The following is a 22840-nucleotide window of genomic DNA, read 5'->3' on the forward strand; positions in this document are numbered from 1 at the left end:
TGGAACATGTATGTTGATGTGTAAACTATGTGGAACATGTATGTTGATGTGGAAACTATGTGGAACATGTATGTTGATGTGTAAACTATGTGGAACATGTATGTTGATGTGGAAACTATGTGGAACATGTATGTTGATGTGGAAACTATGTGGAACATGTATGTTGATGTGTTCCATTGATAGGAAAGGCGTTTTTTGAACTTTCAGATGGGTGTTGCAACTGTTTAAAAAAAAACTAAAACATTTTACAAACCTGTGGGATACACGATTAAACATCACTATAGAGACACTTTACTGTACCCCCTACATACAGATGTGTCCTCATACATTATTGCTGCAGGCGCACCAAATAGCCCTTCTTGCGCCAAGCATCTTTTTAGCTTGTATTTTGCCCGATAATCGGATGTGACAAACCGCTTCAAGTGCTGAACTGATTTATTTCATTAATGTGAGACTTGTACATCTGTGTGCGACTAAGTCTGAGGATGCAGCAAGGGGAGAAGCGCGGTCAAACCCCGAAAATGCGGGTTTGATCACATTTCCCATATGCACCAAGCCTCGGAATGCGATGGGTAACGCCATCTCCTTATGGCGTTACACTAAGGAAGCCTATGGGATTCTCGCCGCAGTGCTGTGAGAGGGATCCAATTACATCCCTCCCAGCACCCCCTGCGGCACCTGTGTCATTCTGCTCATGCTGAATAGGGCACATATGAATATAAGGCTGAGGTATTGCCACCTGCTTGAGCTGTGTGAAATAGGCAGACTGGTAAGCCTGGTCAGGAGCCGTAGTTCCCCACTCCGTTACATGTTCATACTAATTGCACAAATCAGTTGCTAACAAAAACAACTGAGACAGAATCAGTTTCCATTTTGAATTGAGGGCAGTGTCCAGGTGGCAGGTCACGTTAGTGCAGCTCACAGTACAGGGCTTTGTGGAATATTGTACCCACAAGTAGTCTCCGCTCATACACAGACGCACATGAGGATGCCTGGAGCACTGACCCATTATCTGCATACACTGTGGTCACTATAGGGTTATTGGAGTGAATGTTCTGTACACGGACAACCTGCAACGAGACAAGAAATATACATTAAGCAGCATATGTGAAAAGTGCACTAGATAATGAATGAAAATGACAGATAATGGGTCTCATAGATAATGGGCATTTACATACGCGGCTCCAGATACACATCTTTGCACATATGAGTCTCGCCCATTTCTCTCCGTCTGTAAAAATGGGCATTTCTGGGTGCCACTGGGCAGCAACAATGTGGATACACACAGAAGAACCGCCACGGGGGAGCATCATAGGTTTGTCGTGGTCATGTAGCCGTGGTACCGTCCTATTCAGCGTATGCCGAAGGAGCAGCCTATCTAGACTGCTTTCTTGCCCTCAGCATAGTGTAGGTGTAAGTGATTATACTAGTGATGGTGGTTGTGACAGAGGGCCTGATTCAGCAGGGATCGCAACTGCGATTACGCACGCAATCGGCCGATTGTTGCATTCTGCGTATGCTTCGCAGTGTGCGTGCACGAACTAGCCACTGCGATCGGGACTACGAACACAGAGACTACACAGACCCATCACAGAGTGATTGACAGGAAGCACCATTCGTGGGGGGTGACGGGGGGGGGGGGGTGATCGGTGAAACGCAGGCGTGCCAGTGCGGTTGAACACCGTTACAGGGACGTGCATAAATTATCCACAGCGATGCCGCCATAAGCAGCCTGAGTACTCAGCGTGTGATGAGGTTAGCAATTCCTGAGTAAGGTCAGAGCTTGTGCAAGTGTGCGTGAGGCTGCGATGGTACTCGATGTTACCGATGGTTTCGCAGTCTTGCTAAACATTACGGATGTGTGTAAGGTGGGCGTCCTTATGTAGTGCCGTGACGGCATAGCGATTAGAATCCATTTCACTATTATTCACCAGGTTACAAATTAAATCGTTATTTATCAATATGAAAAGTTTATCACTATTTTCACCAATATAAAAAGAAAAGCGTAGCGTTCTCTGCAAACATTGGTTCTGAGATGCACGTAATGCCGATATTTACGCAGAACAAGAGATTGTTTGCCATTGCACATGCAAGAATTCTGTCCCAGTGCAGCAATTGTATTGCGATCACGTCCGCACAGAGGATTCACATGCAAAGTGAGTGACAGGTAGTCAGTGTTTGGGGGAGGTAACGGGGAGGGGGCTAGGCAAACGCAGGCGTGTTGGGACCGCTTAAACTCCATTTCATGGGCGTGCATAAATTAGTCACTGCGTAAATCTCTGAATCAGGCCCATTGACCAGATTTATCAATGGTTATTGTATTTGCTACAGTTCTGCATAAAAATAAATGCTTTCATTACACATTGTCCATTTTACATCTATTTAATGCATACTCGCCAGGGAGCTCTCAAATTTTTGGGTAGTGCCACAGACTTTCGGGAGAGCGGGTACAAAGAATTTCATGTAGCCTCACTCATGGTACAGGGATGGAAGAGCTACAGGGCGGGATGTACTAAGCAGCGCATCCGTGATGGGGTTCATCCCGCCTCTCATTGGGTATATACCGCGTTATGTACCTAGAAATGCAATGAAACTGGCAAAGGACAGCTCTCCTGATGAGAACTGTCCTTTGCAATGCCCCAGCATAGAGGGACTTCTAGGTTTAACACCCAGAAGTCCTTCTGGCGACCTTCTGCGCATGCGTAGAAAGACGTTGGCCATGGGGGGAGTTGGGAGGGATCCAATTGGATCCATCTCAGGGGAGACGTCCCGATAAGAAGCCCATAGGCTTATATTGGGTAGTGCCACCTGAAGATGGCGTTACTCACCGGGACGAAGCATTCCGGTGCTTTGTACATACGTAAAATGTGGTAAAATCCCTGAAAACTGCATTTTCAGGGATTTTACAGCATTTTTCCATTTAGTACATCCCGCCTATAGTGTGTAGATAGACAATAGTCAGATAGTCAATAGGTCAACCCCAGATGGTCGACATGCAAATGGTCCACAGGGTCTAAAGGCCTACATGGATTTAGGTTGACTGTCAAAACATCAACACACGTTGACACATTTTTTTCTAAATTTTTCATGAATTTTAGGTTTAGGATGAAGGTTAGGGTTAGGTACTTGGAGGAGGGTTAGGGTTAGGCTGAGGAAGGGGACTGTTCGGGTTAGGCACCCAGGGGGAGGATTAGGTTTAGGCACTAGGTGGACGGTTAGGGTTACAATAAGAAAAACAATCTGTTGACCTTTTTAGTGTTGACCATTTGACTCTGTCGACATTAGTCCATGTTGACCATTTAACAGTCGACCTTTGACCCTGCCAACCTATTGACTTTCTAGATACTATAGATCTATCAATCCACACCCCTCATGCATTAACAAGTTAAATGCCCACATTCCAGTTTCTGTGCGCTGGGAAGGGGGGGCGCTGTGTGCCCCTCAACCCGGCGCACAGCCAAGGGGGGCGCGATCAGCGTGATCGCTCCCCCCATAGGCATTGTAGACTGCTCCGGCTGCTGCTTTAGCAGCCGCGAGCAGTCTCCCAGTGCACTGAGTGCAGCCCAGCACACAGCAGCGTGTGCTGGGCTACTGTGACGTAAGAGGGATGGGGAGCCGTGCCGGACCCGGGCCCCCACAGGGCCCGCTACCCCACCCTCTCGGCGCCCTTGATTGAGTAACCCCAACTGTTAAAAAGGGCCACCCCACTTTTGTTTTTAATTATAAAATCGTAGTGGCTTATAGTTGTGCTGTGGGCCCAGTAGTTTTTTAATTTCACTGACCCTGTCAGCCTGGCTGTCACTGAGCCCGGGCAGATTGCCCCCTGTGCCGGCCAGCAACAGCCTTTGAGCCCGGGAAAATTCTCCCCTATTTATTGGAGGACAGGTTTTAGGGCAGAGGAGCCTGCGGGCCCAGAGTCTGTGAGAAGCAAGGGACCCGGGAGTAGAGGCGGACCCTACGCCTGCGAGTGATATAAAAGTGGCAGCTGAGTAGAGTTAAGGGGTCTCCACATATGGGAAAAAACTGCAGCAACACTGTTATGTAGCTGCAGGGAAGAGCGAGTGTTACCCGAAGGGGAAATAGTGGAGATTGAGGTCGCCGGCCGTGGTTTAGTGTATGCCCAGCGGAGCTATGACACTGATCAGAGGGAATTCCACAGTGAAGGTTCCCGGCTGCGTAGAGCCAGCCCCCGGGGTACTGCTGTCCAGATCAACTGACTGATCCAGCAAATCGTTATCCAGCATGAGTCAGTCAGGACCATCTGACGCTGCTCACCCAATCCTTGCTAACTTCGGTGTGTATATATTCCAGCTGCTGGCTCTCAGCCATTGCCAGTACAGTGTCTAGCTCAGTCCTTACTGAGTAAAGCTCAACTGTGCTCTGGGGATGTAGTCTGGAACCCGACGGTCTAAATGCCAACCGCCAGCTTCCAGACTGCTTTATCCCGACTAGGGACGGATGACAGGCGTCTAAATGTAAACGCCTGTAATTTGGCCGACGTCAGGAGACCGGCGTCTGGCATCCCGATCGAGCTGATGCCGAGCGCCACAGCGGACAGCCGCGCGGGGGGGGGAGGGTTAGGTTTAGGGCTCCCGGGGTGGACTTAGGGTTAGGCAGCCCCCTGGGAGGTTAGGGTTAGGCTAGGGGGAGGGAGGGTTAGGCACCCCCTGGGGGACTTAGGTTTAGGCAGCGGGGAAGGGGGGATTAGGTTTAGGCACTTAGAGGGGGGGGTTAGGGTTAGGCACAGGGGGGGAGGTTAGGGTTAGGCACCCCTAAGGAGGGTTAGGGGGGTTAGTAAATACTTACCTTTAGGACGATCAGGATTTCCTCCTTTGTCGGGCAGCCGCTGTCGGGAATACTGTACATATCACACCCGTGCTCTGTTACACTCATATTATTATCCTGCTGGTGCAGTTCTGTCACTCTCTATGCTATTCTACTCCTGTATAAATCAGCTTTAAGACACTGTTTCCTGTCTTTATTTATTTATTATCAATTATTTATATGGCGCCGCAAATGTTCCGCAGCGCCTTACAAAGCATATAAACAAGTTTTAGACAAGCTACTTACAGAACAATATAATACAGGACCAGGACATGGCTAATATATATTGGTACATTAGTGACCATAACACCCAGACAAGCAACAGAGCATAAGCAGCCAAGTGTTAGGTGCCCTAGTGGTGAGTAAGAAGTAGATGAAACTAAGGTAGGGAGAAGTACAAGAGGTTTGAGGGCCCTGCTCATAAGAGCTTACATTATTTATCCGAGTGCTGAAAAGTCTCCCCCCAAACTGCCATCCATAAACTCAGGGGTATGCATTTTAGAGAGAGGTGTCTTTCAAATAATGGGTCCACTTAGTACTTATTGTCTGGTGATCACTGAACAATATTAAGCTGCGCTACGGATTTTCCATATATGGGGTGGGTCCTATTTGCCCTCAGCCCCATATTGCATACTTGCCTACTATTGAATCTTCCTCCCCGGGAGAAAGCTGAGGAGGTGAAGTAGGTAGGCGGAGTTGGGGGCGAGGCCGGATGAATTGCACCATTAAGCCCCACCCCCTCATGGGGATTCAGCGTGATTACGCATAATTAACAAAGGGGCGGAGCTAAATGACGTGATTCTCACAGAATCACGACATTAGGCCCGCCCCCAACGCTCAGAACCTTCCGGGGTGCGGGGGGTTACCCGAAAATTCGGGAGCCTCCCGGGAAAACCAGGAGACTAGGTATGTATGCCATATTGGCACTGGCAACTTTCTGGACACCCATATTTAAAACAAGGGAGTCTGCTCTATCAAATTATATGGTCCACTAGTAGCTATGGTCTGATGATCATCTGTGTTTACCAGACAATATTACCCTGCACTACAGAAAAAATGACAATTTTGGCATATGTGTGGGAGGTCACACCCATATTTACATCTGTAAAAGTGGGACCACCCACGTATGAAAGAGGGGAGTCCCCTCTTTCAAATTACCTGGCCATCTTAGCAGCTATTGTCCGGTGATCACCTGTAATCACCAAATAATACTGCCCTGCACTACTGAAAAAAAAAAAGTTTTCCATTAATGGGGGAAGGGCACATTATGCCCTATCTCCCCCATACTGACCACACACATGGGGGAACCTGTCTTGAAAGAGGGGTCTACTCTTTCAAACATTGTGCCCCCTTAGTAGTTACTGACCAGACAATAACTGAAGTCGTGCACAAAAAATAAAGTTCTGCATAGGGAGAGTGTGAGTGTATGTTTGGAGTCTAAATCCCATATCTCCCCTAACTTGTGTCAAATAAAAAAAAAAATAAAACCCTCATACTACACATATAAAGCGTTTACATGTAGACAGCAAACATTTTAAAACAAATATGAATTTTCATTTCAAGTGCAGATTTTTTGTCAAATCCTACACATAGAATCCTGCTTTCAGAGCCGTAATTGGGCTTTTCGGCGCCCGGTGCCGGCCACGCAGCTCTTACCGGAGCATCCTCAGGATGCTTCGGGGGGGTTTTGGTAGAGCTGCAGGGTGCTGTGGGTGAGCGTCGGGGCTGCCCACAGAGCCCTGTGCTCTGTGCGTCCGTACTGCTCGCACACCCCTAGCTATGGCACTGCCTGCTTCTTACTATTATGGAAAGGTGGATTATTGATGAAACTACAACATATAAACACGTTTCCTTTAAAGCTGGGTACAAACTAAACGACGTGTGTACCCAGCAATGCGACCCAATATCCCCCTGCCGTGGGCCGACATATTGGGGCGGTCCGTACACACTGGGTGATCTGGTGTCCGACCGTCCGATATGCCACCCTTGCCACATAGAGCTTCATGGGATCATCAGCGGCATCGCCTGATTTGACTGCATGTACAAAAGATCAGGCGACGCGGCTGACCACCCCACAGGATCGCGCTCTACACGATGTAGTGCAGACACACTGGATGATTTTAACAATTTGTCATTCCAATACGTCGGAATTGGACAAATCGTTAATAAAATCGTCTAGTGTGTAGGGGTTTTAGTTCCCTTTCTTAAAATTTAAATACAAAACACTTTTTTGCCCATTTGCATAAAAAATTGGTAGAATGTGTAAAAAAGACGAATGGTATTTTCTCCAAATAAAAAGTCTTCCGGAAAAAAACCCAAGACATAATTTGTGTGGGTACCGCATTACAAAATCAATTCTATCAGCGGCGGCTCCTACCCTCTTAGACAAGGGGGGCTGCCACCACCGAAAACAATAGAGTACATAAGAAAAACACAATCACTCAGTGGCTCCTCCTGGCCGGTGCCGGTGCCTGCGCAATCAATCTGACAGACGTCGGGACCGGCACATGCGCACTAGCGGTGGGGAGCAGCGCATATCACCGGCTTCCAAAAGGCTGCATCGTCTGCAGCCCCTAGGAGCCGGTTAGGGCTGGTGGAAAGGCAGAGCAGCGGCTTCCTATTGGTAGACGCTCTCTGCTAATAGCAGCCCAGACTGGCAGTCCCAGGGGGAGAAGACACCTCCCCCTGAGACTGCCTGTTGTATATCTGACTGGCAGTGGCGCTTCCAATAGTCACAGTGTAGCCAGTGCAGTCACAGACTGCACTGACTAACACTGAGGTGGCGGATTTTACTGGGGGGGCTGCAGCCCCTAGGCAAAATCCACCACTGAATGATATTGATGTTGGAATGTGAAAAGCGCCTACTTTGGAAAATGGCCTCTGCCCAAGTGTGAAAAAAACCACCTGCAGCAAGGGGGTTAAGCAAGCCCCACCCAATTCACACAAACCACACCCCCAAATAACATAAGCCTCACCCTAATACACCCAATCACAAACACTGTCATTTTGTTTACACATACCAGTATTATCATACCACACCAATTTTGTCCGGTCAAAGAAAAATTGTGGACCTACTGTAGTAAGGGGTGAGGGTTATGCAAAAATGGGAGGAGTTTCACTTAAAAGTGGGCTATATGGTAGACCGGCGGCTGGGTTTTGTGGTTCAAGAATGGGGCTTATTATGTCCCGATTCTGCATGTACAAATGTTGGGAGGCATGTTATTACTACTCCTAGCTATCAGCTGACTATAAAGCAGTGATATCAATGATGTATATTGTGCTACATTTTCATGACTATTGGTTCAGCCCACAAAATGGCTGCCACCACTGTGTGGTGAAACAATCACATAAAGGGCGGCATGTACTAAGCATCACACCCGCGATGCTGTACATCCCACCTCCTATTGAGTACATACCGGGTTTGACTACCGTGCTATGGGCCTGATTCATCATGCATCGCAACTGCAACAGCGTACGCAGATCGGTCGATGGTTTGTACTGCGCATGCACTGCAGTGCGTGTGCGTGAGTTAGCATTGCGATCACACTGCGATCACTTACGTAGATACAAAGCTATCGCAGATAGAGGGACGGGGATGTCAGCGTTTTGGGGGTGATGACGGGGGAGTGGTCGGAGAAGCGCAGGCGTGCCTGTCCGTTTGAACGCCGTTTCCTGGACGTGCGTAAATTAGCCACTGTGACGACATACGCATCTTAAGTACTTACTGCGTGCGACGACAGTTGCAATTTCTGAATAAGGTCACACCTGTTGTAATTGTACATGAGGGGCCGATGTTACTCAATGGTACCGATGTATACGCAGGTCTGCGAGGCCTTACGGATGTGCGATAGCGCTAGTGGGTGTCTCTAAGCTGCCTTTGCGATTGCAAACATTAGCATATTTTCGCAGCAGATTTGTGTGCGGAATCGCAGTTGCGATCCGTAGTGAATCAGGCCCTATGTACTAAGAAATTTGATTTAAATCGCAAAGGACAACTCTCCCAATGAGAGCTGTCCTTTGAAATACACTTGAATAGAGGGACTTCCGAGTTTAACAACCAGAAGTCTATCTGACATCCTTCTGTGCATGCGCAGAAGGACGCGCACGCCGCAAGGGGAGATAGGATGGATCCGATTGGATCCCTCTCAGGGGGCGTCCCAAAAAGAAGCCCATAGGCCCGGGACGCATTCCGGTGTTTAGTACATATGAGAAATGCGGTGAAACCCCGAATACGGCATTTTCAGGGGTTTTACCACATTTTTCAGTTAAGTACACCCTGCCCAAAGTAAAAAAATTAAAACGTTAAAACATCATTTTTTTTTTTTAATTTGTTTATTTATTTAGAATGAATACACTGACCTCTGATCCAGGGACATCTTCAGGATTGTAAAAGAACACTTTAAATCCATTAGGGTGTGCTCCTACCCAAACATCCCCCGTAACTGGGTCCACTGTCAGGTTATCCGGAAGCGTTTCCAACTGCACCACCTGATGTACAAAGCATGGTTATAATTAATGATTACTAGATTGTACAGAATATAATCTCATACAATAGTATATATGGCAGAGGTTCCCAAACGCCTCCATTAAAGTCCACGTTTTACGTACAGGTGACTTCAGTAGCAACTCAGTCAATTTGGTTTAACCATCTGGATTCAAGCATGGCTATTCTTAAAACCTGGACTGTAATGGCGTAGTTTGGGATCCTCTGATATATGGGCTAGTGTATCTATACCGACCCCTACTGTCAATACTACAAAATGTAAGCTTATTAGAAGATACCAAAGAGTTTTAGGAAAGTATAAGAACAATACATGGAAGATCACCGTAGCTTCTAACCTACATAATTTATAACACTGAGTGGGGTAAATTTACTAAAGTGAGAATTTTTAGAAGTGATGTTGCCCATAGCAACCATTCAGAGTCTACTTAACATTTAACTAGCACCTTCTAGAAGATAATAGCTAGAATCTGAGTGGTTGCTATGGGCAACATCACTTCTAAAACTCACTTCTAATCACTGTAGTAAATTTACCCCAGCGTGTATTATTTCTTACAATACATGTAGTATTGAAATGAAACATTTTAGTATTAACATCTTATTAAATGATGTTTTGGCAAATTATGCCTGAGGTAACTAACATGGAAGAACAGAAGAATGAAAGGTATAATATGTCTTGTGAACAAGCATCCAGGTGAAACGGATCTGCATTACTCCAAGGTTCTCTGCTCCCCTCTTCATGGTCTGCCTGGTCACTCCCACTACCGCTCCTGACCTGTGTAAATTATGCCGGGTACACACTAGACAATATGTTGTCCAATCCGACAGATCAGATGATATATATCGGGCACATCGTCCAATATGTACCTGCTATGTTGCTGACAATGCGCGTCGTCAGCGGCTTTGCCCGTCGGACCTACATGCAGGTCCGATGGGCGATATCGTCAGCAGTGGCCATGCTGCCGAATGCAGCATGGCCGCAGCCATCATTTCGTCATTGCCGGCATCGGCAAGTGTGCATGCACTTGCCGATAACAGGTCCCACCGCTAACGACATTGCGCTGGGTACACATAGTTTAGTGTGTACCCAGCTTTACTAGTTAACAATTTCATATCGACAGCTGCACTGATTACAAACACCCTGCTATACCATCTCCATTCAGGTACTCTCAATGGGGTCTGTTTGCAGCGAGCTGCTGTGCGCTGAATCAACACAGCAGCATCACTACAATTCTCTCCCCGAAAAGCAAATACCTGTGACTTATTTTTAATATCAATCAACCCCGAGGAGCTCCCTCATTTGGGGTTCACTGTTATTGCACATACCCTGGACAGCAGAAGCAACCTAGGGAATCTGGGTGATACTGTATCTATATTTCTTATCTACATTTTGAAACGTGTGGCGCTTTAAAACTTATTACACTGATAATTAATCTGCATTTACCTAATTTCCCGCGAATACAGATATACAAGAAACAGTTTTATATATTACCATGTAACGATCCTTCTCTTACCACAAACTGGTAATAAATTATGGATTCATATTAATCCGATACGGACATACCTTGGTGCAGAGCTACAAAAGCAGTCAAAGTGCACATATAAACCCAGTATGATCACAAATACACATCCCCTCTCACAATAACGCTCTACTGCTTGTCTTCACCCTCTCTATCTTAAGGCTTCACAGCTTGAGCCATGCTGTCTTCTATCGTCCCTTCCCCCTATAAGTCTGCTAGGGAATTTTACAGGTGGGGACTCTGCCTCTCTTTAGTTATTATGTGAAGCTCTTACCCCATTTATATGGGCTCTTCCTCCCCTTGATAATATGGGTCTTCATGTGTCCCCAAACTGCTTTTTGGGGCCAAACTGCATTGTGGGGTAGTCTCTTTTTTTCAATCACTTGCAGACATGCTGCACAGGGTCAGTGTTCCCCTTCACACCTTAAAGGGGTTTCCCCAGGGCCCCACTTTCCTGTAAGAGGACTCCTAATTCTCTTCAAATGTATTGTGGCCCTCCAGAGCCATAACTAGACATTTTGGTGCCCTGTTCCAGAAAGAGCATTGGCACCCCCACCCCATATTTTAAATAGGGACCACATCCAAAAAGGGTGGTGGACTCACGGGGAAGGGGCATGACCACTCAATAGTACCCACAATTCAAATTATGCTACACAATAATGCAACCTTATTCACTTTACACCACACAGTAGTGAACCTTATGCACACTACACCACACAGTAGTCCCCTTATTCATGTTATACCATACAGTAGTGCCCCTTATTCACATTACCCCACACAGTAGTGTTCGTTATTCACATTACTCCGCACAATAGTGCTACTTATTCACTTTACACCACACAGTAGTGCCCCTTATTCAAATTACACCAACAGTAGTGCCCCTTATTCACATTACACCACACAGTAGTGCCTCTTATTCAAATTACACCAACAGTAGTGCCCCTTATTCACATTACACCACACAGTAGTGCCACTTATTCACATTACACCTCACAGTAGTGCCAGGTATTCGCATTACACTGCACAGTAATACCACTTATTCACATTACACCAACAGTAGTGCCCCTTATTCACATTACACTGCACAGTAGTGCCACTTATTCACATTACACCAACAGTAGTGCCCCTTATTCACATTACACAGCACAGTAGTGCCCCTTATTCACATTACACCAACAGTAGTGCCCCTTATTCACATTACACAGCACAGTAGTGCCCCTTATTCACATTACACTGCAGAGTACCCCTTATTCAAATTACACCAACAGTAGTGCCACTTATTCACATTACACCGCACAGTAATGCCACTTATTCACATTACACCAACAGTAGTGTCCCTTATTCACGTTACGCCACACAGTAGAACCCCTTAAATATGCCACACAGTAGTGCCCTTTAAACATTTTGCCACACAGTAGTGCTTCTTATAGACATTATACCACACAGTAATGCCCCTTACACATTATGCTTTAGCATATCCCCCTCCCATGCCTCTCTCTCTCCCATATGCATCACTCACCGGCCAATAACTCTGTTACACTGTCAGTGTCTGGATTCTGCAAGGAGTATGAAGCCTACAAGCTGTGCATGAGCTTGAAAAGGCAAAGCTCAGAGATAGAGCTACAGAAAAGGAGCCAGGTGCACCGCTACTAATATACATAGCAGCGGGCACCTGGCAAATAGAGATTTCTTCAGCGGCTGGTCTGCCCCCAGAGCTCCCTACACTCTGCACAGCAGCACCAGCCCTGTGTTCCTCATGGCATGGCGCCATACATCCGTAACGTGTAAACACTGGTAGAGATCGGAAACTCCTCCCTCCATCGTGGGTCCTACAGAAAAATGGCCATCACTGGGAAGCCCTAGTATATTTATACTTGAGTCCCCACGTGACTAGTCAAGTGGCCCTGCCTCTCAGCCTTGCCTCCCACCCCATGGTACCAATGAGGAACCTATCAACCGCCTGGTGACCTCGCCTCCATCCCCAGTTCCCAGTACTACAAAATGCTGCAGGGGAGTTCCATGAGAATTATACTAACAAGTAAATTCCAGTAGATTTGGAAAAGGCTTAGTAGCTCACAGCCAGTTGGATGCCAAACAGTCAGTAACCCCCTCCCCGCATAGCCCATTCAAAACTCAAATTCAATTATCAGCATTTTCTGCTAGTTATGTGGATAACCTCATATTATTATTATTCAAATTTGCCTAATGATAACACTCAATGGGCCAATGGTTAAATGGAACAACTGCAATATTTAGAATCACCTTTAAGGTAAACGGAGCCCAGATTGTTATATAATAAGTATATAAAATGTATTACCTTTACTGGAGAGAGAGACCAGTCTGAATGTTTTTCGAAGACATTAATTGTATGAGCGGTGAGATCAGCAACGTAGATGTACCTTCAAAGAGACACAAAGGTATACTGTAAAATAATGACTATGCTTCACATTTCCACATAAGCTTAATTTTCAGTATGTGCTGTATGGAAGAATCTGCTTAGACAAGGCTACAACTTGGTTCTGTCTACAGTTCTGCAGCTATTGAGTCAAAATAATCATGGGTCCAAGCCCCATTACCATTATGAATCCACATGATTGGTTGAAAGTTGAATGACAGAGACAACCCCCATTCAGTACTGTGGAGACCATCGGGTAATAGATCATCCATGAAAATGTTGAATCGATTAATAATTTTATTTTATAGAAAGATTCATAACATAATTTTTATACCACTTGGTCAATGATCACTTAATCTACAGATGGGGGCTGTCACTTAGCACATAGGACCTCATTCAGAGGCGCTCGCAAAATGCGAGCGCTCGCTTTGAATGAGGGCGGCCACATCTATTTTCCGACCCGGCCTCCTGGCCGCTCGCTAGGCTGTGGGTGACCACCCACAACTTTAGCGAGCGGCCAGGTTGATGGTCGCGATGGTCAAGACCATCGATACTTGCGACGAGACCCTTATGGTAGGGTCTCGTCTACCGCAAGCCCCAGTGAGATTTCGGCTCTATTAGAGCCGGAAGCTCACCACTGACATCACAAGTGAATTTTTAGCTTTCACGTGTTCCCTGACCATACGCTATAGATCATGTGCTATGATGTATCAAAGACTACTGTGTAACAAGAAAGGTAAATGCATTCATATAACACTATCCTTTCCTTATAAACACACGGATACTGTATGAAAGACTCAACATAAAGGCGAAGCCGTAATAAAATACTTCTTATCGTTTGACATGGCAATTCCGTTGGCACTATGAAACCCTGCTGCCACTTCTCTGACATCGCCAGGACTGTAATAAACCACGTTTGTCCACGTTAGTCCAAAGAAGAATTCCACAAGTCTCATGATCAAATTCGTGAAGTAACAATCATTAGTGGCATAGAAGCTCCCAGGTCCAATGGCGACAATATCATTGACACTAAAAAAAGATGAATAAATATGTCAGGCTGGTCAATAATGACAAAGCCACCACTCACTTGGTTAGTCTCAGTACTACTCATAACTTATATACTGCTCATATAAGAATAAATTAAATGTATCTATCAGTATAAATGGTGGCTGTAGACCTTATGTAAAGATATATCGTGGCTGTAGACCTTATGTAAGGACTGAAAGAGTGGGACTGAGTACAATTTTTTTTATAAACAATTCAGCAACCTGTCTCTCGTGGGATAAGTGCCAAGGGACAGGATCACTTTACACATGTAGGTGTCAATATGGACCGATCTGATATTTCGAGGCTTTGGCCATGCAGCCAGTGGTGTATCTACCATGAGTACAGGGCACACGAATCACATGAGCTCGTGGGTCCAAAGGGCCTTGAGCTGCTCCATTGACTTGTGTGCCAACCCTGTACCACAACTGCACATCCACAATCCAACAAATCATTTTACCCTGGATTTAAGATGTTCCTGAACAGCTGTGCAGACTCTGTGGGGACGTGGCTTACAGAGCTGGAGAGAGGCCTGCTAGTGAACCGTACACTAGGGACTATTATCACTATTTAAAAAGTGTTGATGTGCATTTGCTGTGGAGTTTGGGTTCTGTCGTACATTATATAATGCATCAAATGTATCATGGGCACTATTAGCAGGGGCGCCAAGAGGGCAGGAGAGCGGGTACTAACTCGGGCCCACGTTTGTTGGAGGGGCCCAGCGGGACCCAGGTCAGCACTGCCGAGAGGGATAAATGTCCCCCTGTGCGGCCGCCAGTATTTTTTTCTTTTAAGGGGGCATGTCCACTCATTATCCAGGATTTGGCCACGCCCCCACAGTATCCAAACCCATTGCAGATCTCGGCAACCCTGAATATTAGCTGTACAAATGGGTTTTATAACGCCAAACTTTTGTTTTTTAATACTGTGCCAACTGACATTTATGTTAATTTGTTCCATTAACTGAAGAAAATGAGCATTCCCATTTTTGTAGATCCGTTTCCAGTACCTCTGCAGGAGCGGGTGTTTAATCGTGTTCAGGTGCACAAGGACATTTTCTTCCTCTGCAAATTTAAATATCTCAACTGTGCTTTTATACTGAGGATGATTCACCACAAAAAGATAGACCGTGTCATCTGAAAACAAGAGGGGAGACAAAGAGCTTACAATCTGGTATAGTATTGATGCAGAAATGGTTGATGTCACCGTTCCAGGCTACTTTTCTTTGGTCTTTGAAAAACATTATTTTAGTAGATTTATATTTTTATTACTGCATCTGCAGTTGCCAACCTTAGATACAATGGTAAAACAGTGCACATAACATAAATCCTGCAGGGGGGGCAAGAAAAAAGCATCACACACGGTTGTAATTGTTTTATATAGATGGAATAGTTACTGTAGGTGCAGTAAATAGATCATTATAGTGTAGAGCCCAGCTCAGCGATGTTTCATAGAAAGAGCCCAGTAGAGGCCAGCGGGGGGGAGCTGTTCAACGGTGTCTGTCAATTTTCTATTTAGAATTATTCTCACTTGAAGCTTCCTCTTCTTTTATCCCCGGGCATCTCCTGACCTCCCCTATGTCCTCCCTGGATGACCCCCTCCATCATCGTGTGGGAAGAGGAATCATACTGTAGCATGTGCTTTCTCTGGGCGCCAGGCAGGGGCGTTTCTAGAGAGGAGGGGGCCCATGTGCAGTCTCCGACACGGGCCCCCTCCTCTCCGCCTGGCGGCCGGCAGCACTCTGAGCTGTGCGCGGCCAGCGCCGGAGTTATAGACTCTGGGCACTAGAGTGTGCCAAGAATCTATAGTGTCTGCACAGGTCACTGGGAAAATGGCCACGGCAGCCATTTTCCCTGTACTGTGCATGCGCAAATGACGGGAAAATGGCCGCCGCAGCCATTTTCCAGTCATTTTACAGCGCCGGACGCCCGCGCCGACGTGGGACTCCGGAGAGGTAAGTAATATTATGGGTGCACTGTGTGCGGAGCGGGGCCCCTCTGGACCGAGGGGCCCATGTTCCCCGCACACCCTGCACCCATTATAGATACGCCCCTGGCGCCATGGCTCATTGCCTCCAACAGGCCGGGGCGGGGAAGATAAGGGGGGCCCTGTCTGTTACATGTATAGAGGTCTCCACAATTTCTGATGGCAGCCCAGAACACAGCCACTGATTCCCGATCTAGGGGGCATATTCAATTGGGTGCGAGAATAGCAAAAAATCCCGCACCTGCAAAGTTTTTCCAGCCAGCAGGTGCGGGTTTTTTGCTATTCAAATAGCTGCAGATTTATTTCTTTTTTGACATGCCGGGAGGTTTTTTTGTCACGCACCTCCAGAGCAAGTGTGTTGTTTCCTACAATCGGTAATTGTAGGAAAAAACACAGAGACTAACTCTGGCCCCCCGGCGGTGCCCCCCCCTGAGGACTAATTAAGCAATTGGAAGTTACCAATTAGCTTAATTAGTCCTTAATTACTCACCTTCCGAAGCGGTGTCTTCTTCATCCAGCGTCAGAAGTCGGGTCTTCTGCAGCAGGGTGAGAATGTCAGTGTGTGTGAGTGTTTATTAATGTTTGTAAGTGTGTATCAGTGTGTGTGTGTGAGTGTTATGCATGTGGGCCCCCCAGTGTCTATGTGGCCCCCCTGGAATGGGCATTTGGAGAACTACATCTCCCAGCAGCCTTTTCCCCTCCCACCAGCTCCTGGAGCCTCCCAGCAGCCCCCTCTCCAGTGAGAAGACAGAGGGGAGACCACAGGGAGCCACGGAGACCCCCGGGCAGGTAAGTGCCAAATTTTTTTTTTTTTTTACGCGGCGCGTTTTCAGAGCTGAAAACCCAGTGACCATTTTTTTAAAATTGGATACCGCGGGTATCGGGAGCGTGCATACCCACGGTATTCCAAAATTGGGCGCGAGGTTTATTACCTCGCTAAACCTCACACCCAATTGAATATGCCCCTTCAGCTGCTTGCGCAGTTTACATACATGGATCTCCCCGCCGCTGATATTGCTGCATATACACTACAAGCAGCGTTCTTTCTATACCTTCAGTTGGTGATCTACACTAGGCTTGTGCACGGCTGCTCTGATGGACAAATCCTGCTGCACATGCAGCTTCACCAGCGCTCTCCTACATTCAGTGCTTGTGAGTTATACTGCATAATTATTGTGTATCATCACTGCAGCCATTGGATTCATACTGTATTTGTCAGTGACACCTGGATAACTGGTACAAAGGGTTTAGCAACCCTTCAACATCGCACGAGACAAATCAGAATTGTCATGCCCCTTCCTCAGGAGACCACGCCCCTTTTTTGGTCGCGCGTCTTATGTCCCTATTTTAAAAATGGGGGTGGGGTGCCAGTACTCTTTCTGGCCCAGGGCACCAAAAAGTCCAGTTACGGCTCTGCTGGGAGGGATCCTATTGGATCCTTTTCTGAAGTTTCCAGATAAGAAGCCCATAAGCTACTATTAGGCAACGCCATCTATAGATGGCATTGCCTATCAGGTCCAAGCTCCAGAAAGGCTTGGTGCATATGGAAAATGCGGTCGAACCCTCTGAAAAAGGCATTTTCAGAGGTTTGACCGCAGTTTTAGCTTTGATGCATCCCACCCATTGTCCCAGGGGTTGTGCCAGAGTCTACTAGACATGCGCGTGTGATCTCTCTACTGTGCATGTGCAGATCTCTAGGAAAATGGTGGCAGCGCCGACACGGGACTCTGGAGAGGTGAGTATACAAAATGGGTACAGGGTGTGCAGTGTGGGGCCCCGCTGGACCCAGGGGCCAGTGTGCACCACACGCCCTGCACCTATTATAGATACGCCCCTGCTTTGTCCATAATAGATGGTGTGTACCAAGTGTAACATAAAGACTCCCCCTAACTAAGCATTCAAGGACCTCAAATATGTTACTAATTAGCAATAAATGAGCACATGGTACATGGGAGCTGGCCTAGATCCGCTAATGACTCACCTTCCTCATCAATGTACGTGCTGAGTCCGTGAGGGTTAAATGAAGAGACGTCAAACCCTCTACTGATACGCAGGGGGCACGGGCGCAGCTCCTCCTCATTCAGATCTAACAGAAATATTTCCCCAGGTTTGTCAGGTGCAAAGCTAACTAAGCCAGGGAATTTCACACCCTAAAACAAGCAGAAATTATTAGTATGGAAGCAATCACCAGAGCAGACGTGATATTCTGATCAAATTAGAGAACATATATAGCAGACAGACCATTCTATTAGACTACAAGAGACAATGTAGAATGTTGCAGAAAATCCCACAGAAACACAAATTTTAGGTTGACTTATACTGTAAAATCGATTATCAGGACGGGAGGGATCTGATGTTTGGGAGTCCTGCCCTCTGGGTGATACATATCCATCTTCTGGCACCTCTCTACTGGTTGCTTTTTCTGCCAGGGATTAGTGCTTAGTGTCAGGGGCAGAATTGAAAGTTACAGTGGCCCTCCTGCTGTTGATCAAATTGTCAGTGAGTTTTCTAGAATGTGCCCTCTTATATAATGGCCCCTCGTATACAGACTCTACCCATATCATGACTCTTCCCTTAATTAATTATACCTAATTTCATGGGCCCTCACTCTACCGGCTCAGTACCATATCATGACCTCCTGCCCCAACCTCATATCATTGCCCTCTCTATTAACACTCCTCCATACCATGACCTCCTGCCCCACCCTCTCCCTTATATCATTGTCCTCACTATTATTGCTCCTCTATATAATGACCCCCTACCCTACCCTCTCCTTCATATCATTGCCCTTTCTATTAACACTCCTCCATATCATGACCTCCTGCCCCACCCTCTCCCTTACATCATTGCCCTCACTATTATCGCTCCTCTATATAATGACCCCCTGCCCTACCCTCTCCTTCATATCATTGCCCTCTCTATTAACGCTCCTCCATATCATGACCTCCTGCCTCACCCTCATCTCACTGCTCTCTCTATTAACGCTCCTCCATATCATGACCTGCTGCCCCGCCCTCACCCTCATATCATTGCCCTCTACGCTCCTCCATATCATGACCTGCTGCCCCGCCCTCACCCTCATATCATTGCCCTCTACGCTCCTCCATATCATAACCTCCTGCCCAACCCTCACCCTTATATCATTGCTCTCTCTATTAACGCTCCTCCATATCTATTCTGTATTGATTCTCAATCTTCTCATTGATCCCCCATATTGACTGTCCCCATATCTTGATACCCCTCTTTATTGTTTCTCAACCTTGTCATGGCCCCCCCTTTACTGGTTCTCCATCATCATAACCCCCATGTAGATGTATTAATGTACCCAGACGGCATTTATCTAGGAACTCCCCAATCTGCCCAGTAACTGATAAACGTGATGCAGCGGCTGCAGGAGATGTTGCCTGTACACACAGACCCATGCGGGAAATGACACCATGCACCCGTGCAATGTACAGTAGAGTAAAGTGGTGGGGGTTTGTTTGGTGGAATTATGCCGTACACTGAATTGTAATGATTCAAAGGCCATGGTTAGAATATAGGTATGTAGGTCATTATAAACTAGGGCTCATACCAATACAGGAAACCAAATATTCTGGGATGTGTGTTTAAAGGAATGTTTACAGGGATTAACTGTACCATCAGCTACTTTAAATTATGTAAATGCATCTAATATTATCACAATGTAAACAAAGGCTGCTTGGTTACTGTAACCACAAATGATCTAAGAGGAAGCTGCAGTGAGATTGGAAAGCACAAACATTCACGTCAATGGGGAGAAGTGAACTTAGTGGTTATATAAGTAGAGAGGAATAACTGATGGCTACACCAGCCCCTCATTTTCTGAGACACATGTATCATTGCATACTTTTCTAGGCTCCTAGAATTCCTGGGAGATTCCTGAATTTCAGCGAGTACCCCCATAACTCAGAGAGAGCAGGAAACCCTCCCACATATTACGTGCTTCCTAGTGAAATGGGCATGGTGGGGGCGTGGCGATGCAATCATGACTCCTCCCATCCTCGGTATAATGCTGCAATTCCTTAGTAAGGCGTCATGGGCAAGGGGTGGAGGGGCAATGTATCATTCTTTGTGATGTGCATGTAGCAAGAGATACGGCAACTATTACTTACTGAGCTGATAAAGGCCAGTCCATTAGGGAGAACATCGATATCCTCAGATCCAAACTCTGTAACAATACAGATGCATGACATGTGCATGAATTAATTGTTGTTTGGCCCATGTCAGGTTTGGTACAGCGTGCATGTTTGCTAGTTCGGGAGTAACACAAAATGAATGGGGCTTCATAGCAAAATTTTGGGGTAGGAGCAGCTACACTTATTCATCCGCTCTGTAGATCCCTATTCTGATCTGCTGATCAGGCACTAGGGCGGGTAAGGTACGGGATCCCGGTGGTCGGTATGCCGGCAATCAGAATACTGACAGTGGCATCTCGACAGTCAAAATCCCGACAGGATTAGGTAAGTATCATAACCCATAACCCTAACCCATGTTTCCCACAGACTAACCCTAACCCTTCCCCTAGTGCCTAATCCCTAATCCTATCCCTAACCCCAATACTTACTGTCCATAGTTCCAGTCAAAAGCGCACAATTGCACCACTGGGCTTTATAGATTTATTTTTTTGAAGGGCGTCTTATTCTTCCTTTCCAGAAATCCCTAGTCTGCGCACACAGTGACCGGAGCGCCAAGAGGGGAGTACTAAGTACCTGGGCTTGCTTGGAAAACCAGGCCTGCCAGGAAGCCAGAGCCACACGGTCTACAGCTGCACAGAATCTACATAATCAGGATAGGACATGGCCACACCCCACACACAAATGCCCACACCCTCAATGGTTTTCTGAGCTCCACTGCACAATGAAATCCCTGAACTTTCGTAGTCAAACCTAATGTTGTAAAGTGGTTATAATATCTCAGAGGCGTACCGATTCCCTTGATGTACTGACAGTTAGGAAGGTCTATATCTTCTGTCTCTCTGAAGAAGGTGATCCGATGACTGCAATAAGAAGATAAAAAAAATAATTTGCACATTTCCCTTAAAAATAAATTACACTGTTACAGAAAATGCTGGGAGTTTCCTCTGTACGTACACCGCCCAACATCGCCAGTCTGACCATTCCCGATCCCTTGCCCTTTCCTAGAACCTATGCCCCATTTCGCCAACAAGAACCGTGATTCCCGGCATGTACATTTCTGCCAAATCGATGGAGTTATGAAGTTCTAGTCTATTTTACATGTTCAATTTATAATATGCAACTCCTCCTCCCAAAAAAGAGAACTTGTAAGGAATAATATTGACACAATTAGTAGTACATCTAACAGTATGTATCTCATTTATGATACATAATTACTAACAAGTATATTACAATGTATAGAGAGATATTATTTTAGTTTAGTTTACGTGAAATATCTGTGTGTTAGAGCCGGCTGCTTACAAGGCAGCTTGGGGTACCTTAGGGTTCAGGGAGGATACAACAGTAGTTTTATTATATTTTAAGGTAACTGTACAATACACCAATATCACATTAAATGATAACTTACCAACAATCACCAGGTTAATCACCAAAATCCCTACATCAGACCTTAGCCACGCAGTGCTCATGGGAGGAGAAAGCACTCCACACTGAAGTTCTGACCTGTGGTCAGTCAAAACAGCCACATCATTTTCCCCAGGAACATGCTCCATTATTCCCACACTTCCTTTCCTCCTATGGCCGGCACCCTGTCATTATTTACCCTGTCTCTGAGAGTTCTTCAAGGGAAGTGTGGAATGGAAATCTTCCCCTCTCATTTGTTAATGACCCTGAGTCTACCAGCTGTTTAGGTGCAACAAGAGGACCTGACTGACGGGAGAGGTTATGGTAATGATGGATCCTTCTTCACATTAACCACTTTCCATGATTTTTACCTGGAAACTACATTCTGCTGATTGGAACTTCCTGTCTCAGAGAAAAAGGGGAAGGAGGTTGGTGGAGAAAGGATAAAGTGCCATATATATAATTCCTTTTAAAACCCCTGATAATTCAACTGGCAAAATGTCGGAAATAAACATGAGATAACTTCACATAATGCACAACCCTCTTATGTAATGCTTAATTTGCTGCCTATACCCCTCACCCATAATATATGTTGAGCGCCAATAAGTCCATAGTGACACTTAATGCAACTCTTTCATGAGTCTCTACAGAGCAGGCGGATGTGGATTTAAAGATCTACAGTAAAAAGTAGACAATGTCTAGATAGACACCAGATGTTAGACAGTCAATAGGTAGACAGGGACAAAAGATCGACAGGGACCAAAGGTTGGCACACTAAAGATCGACATGTAAGAAGGTCGCAAAGTACAAATGGACGATGGGGTCAAAAGGTTGACATGAAAATGGTCGACACAAACATGGTTGACACATTTTTTTTTCTAACACTAATCTTCACCCTAACCCTAACTCTCCCCTTAGTGCCTAACCCTAACCCTCCCTCCTGGTGCCTAAACCAAACTGTCGGGGTAGGTGCCTGACCCTAACCCTCCCTTCTGGTGCCTAAGCCTAACCC

The 22840-nt window shown here is 46.2% G+C and overlaps 1 protein-coding gene across 1 annotated transcript; it reads right to left on the minus strand.

Annotated features, from left to right (window-relative positions):
- Positions 1 to 908: 908 nt before the first annotated feature.
- LOC148511448 (serum paraoxonase/arylesterase 2-like) lies at positions 909 to 21977 on the minus strand. Its single transcript, XM_088442219.1, has 9 exons — positions 21928 to 21977; positions 21217 to 21287; positions 20404 to 20459; positions 18252 to 18420; positions 15294 to 15420; positions 14069 to 14269; positions 13163 to 13244; positions 9184 to 9312; positions 909 to 1070 (listed from the first exon to the last, which is right to left on the minus strand). The coding sequence occupies exons 1-9, from the start codon at positions 21975 to 21977 to the stop codon at positions 909 to 911; spliced, it is 1047 nt and encodes a 348-aa protein (XP_088298345.1).
- Between the last annotated feature and the right edge of the window lie 863 nt (positions 21978 to 22840).

The sequence above is a fragment of the Taudactylus pleione genome, unplaced genomic scaffold (assembly GCF_031769625.1).
Source record: "Taudactylus pleione unplaced genomic scaffold, aTauple2 ptg000306l, whole genome shotgun sequence".
Classification (NCBI taxonomy): domain Eukaryota; kingdom Metazoa; phylum Chordata; class Amphibia; order Anura; family Myobatrachidae; genus Taudactylus; species Taudactylus pleione.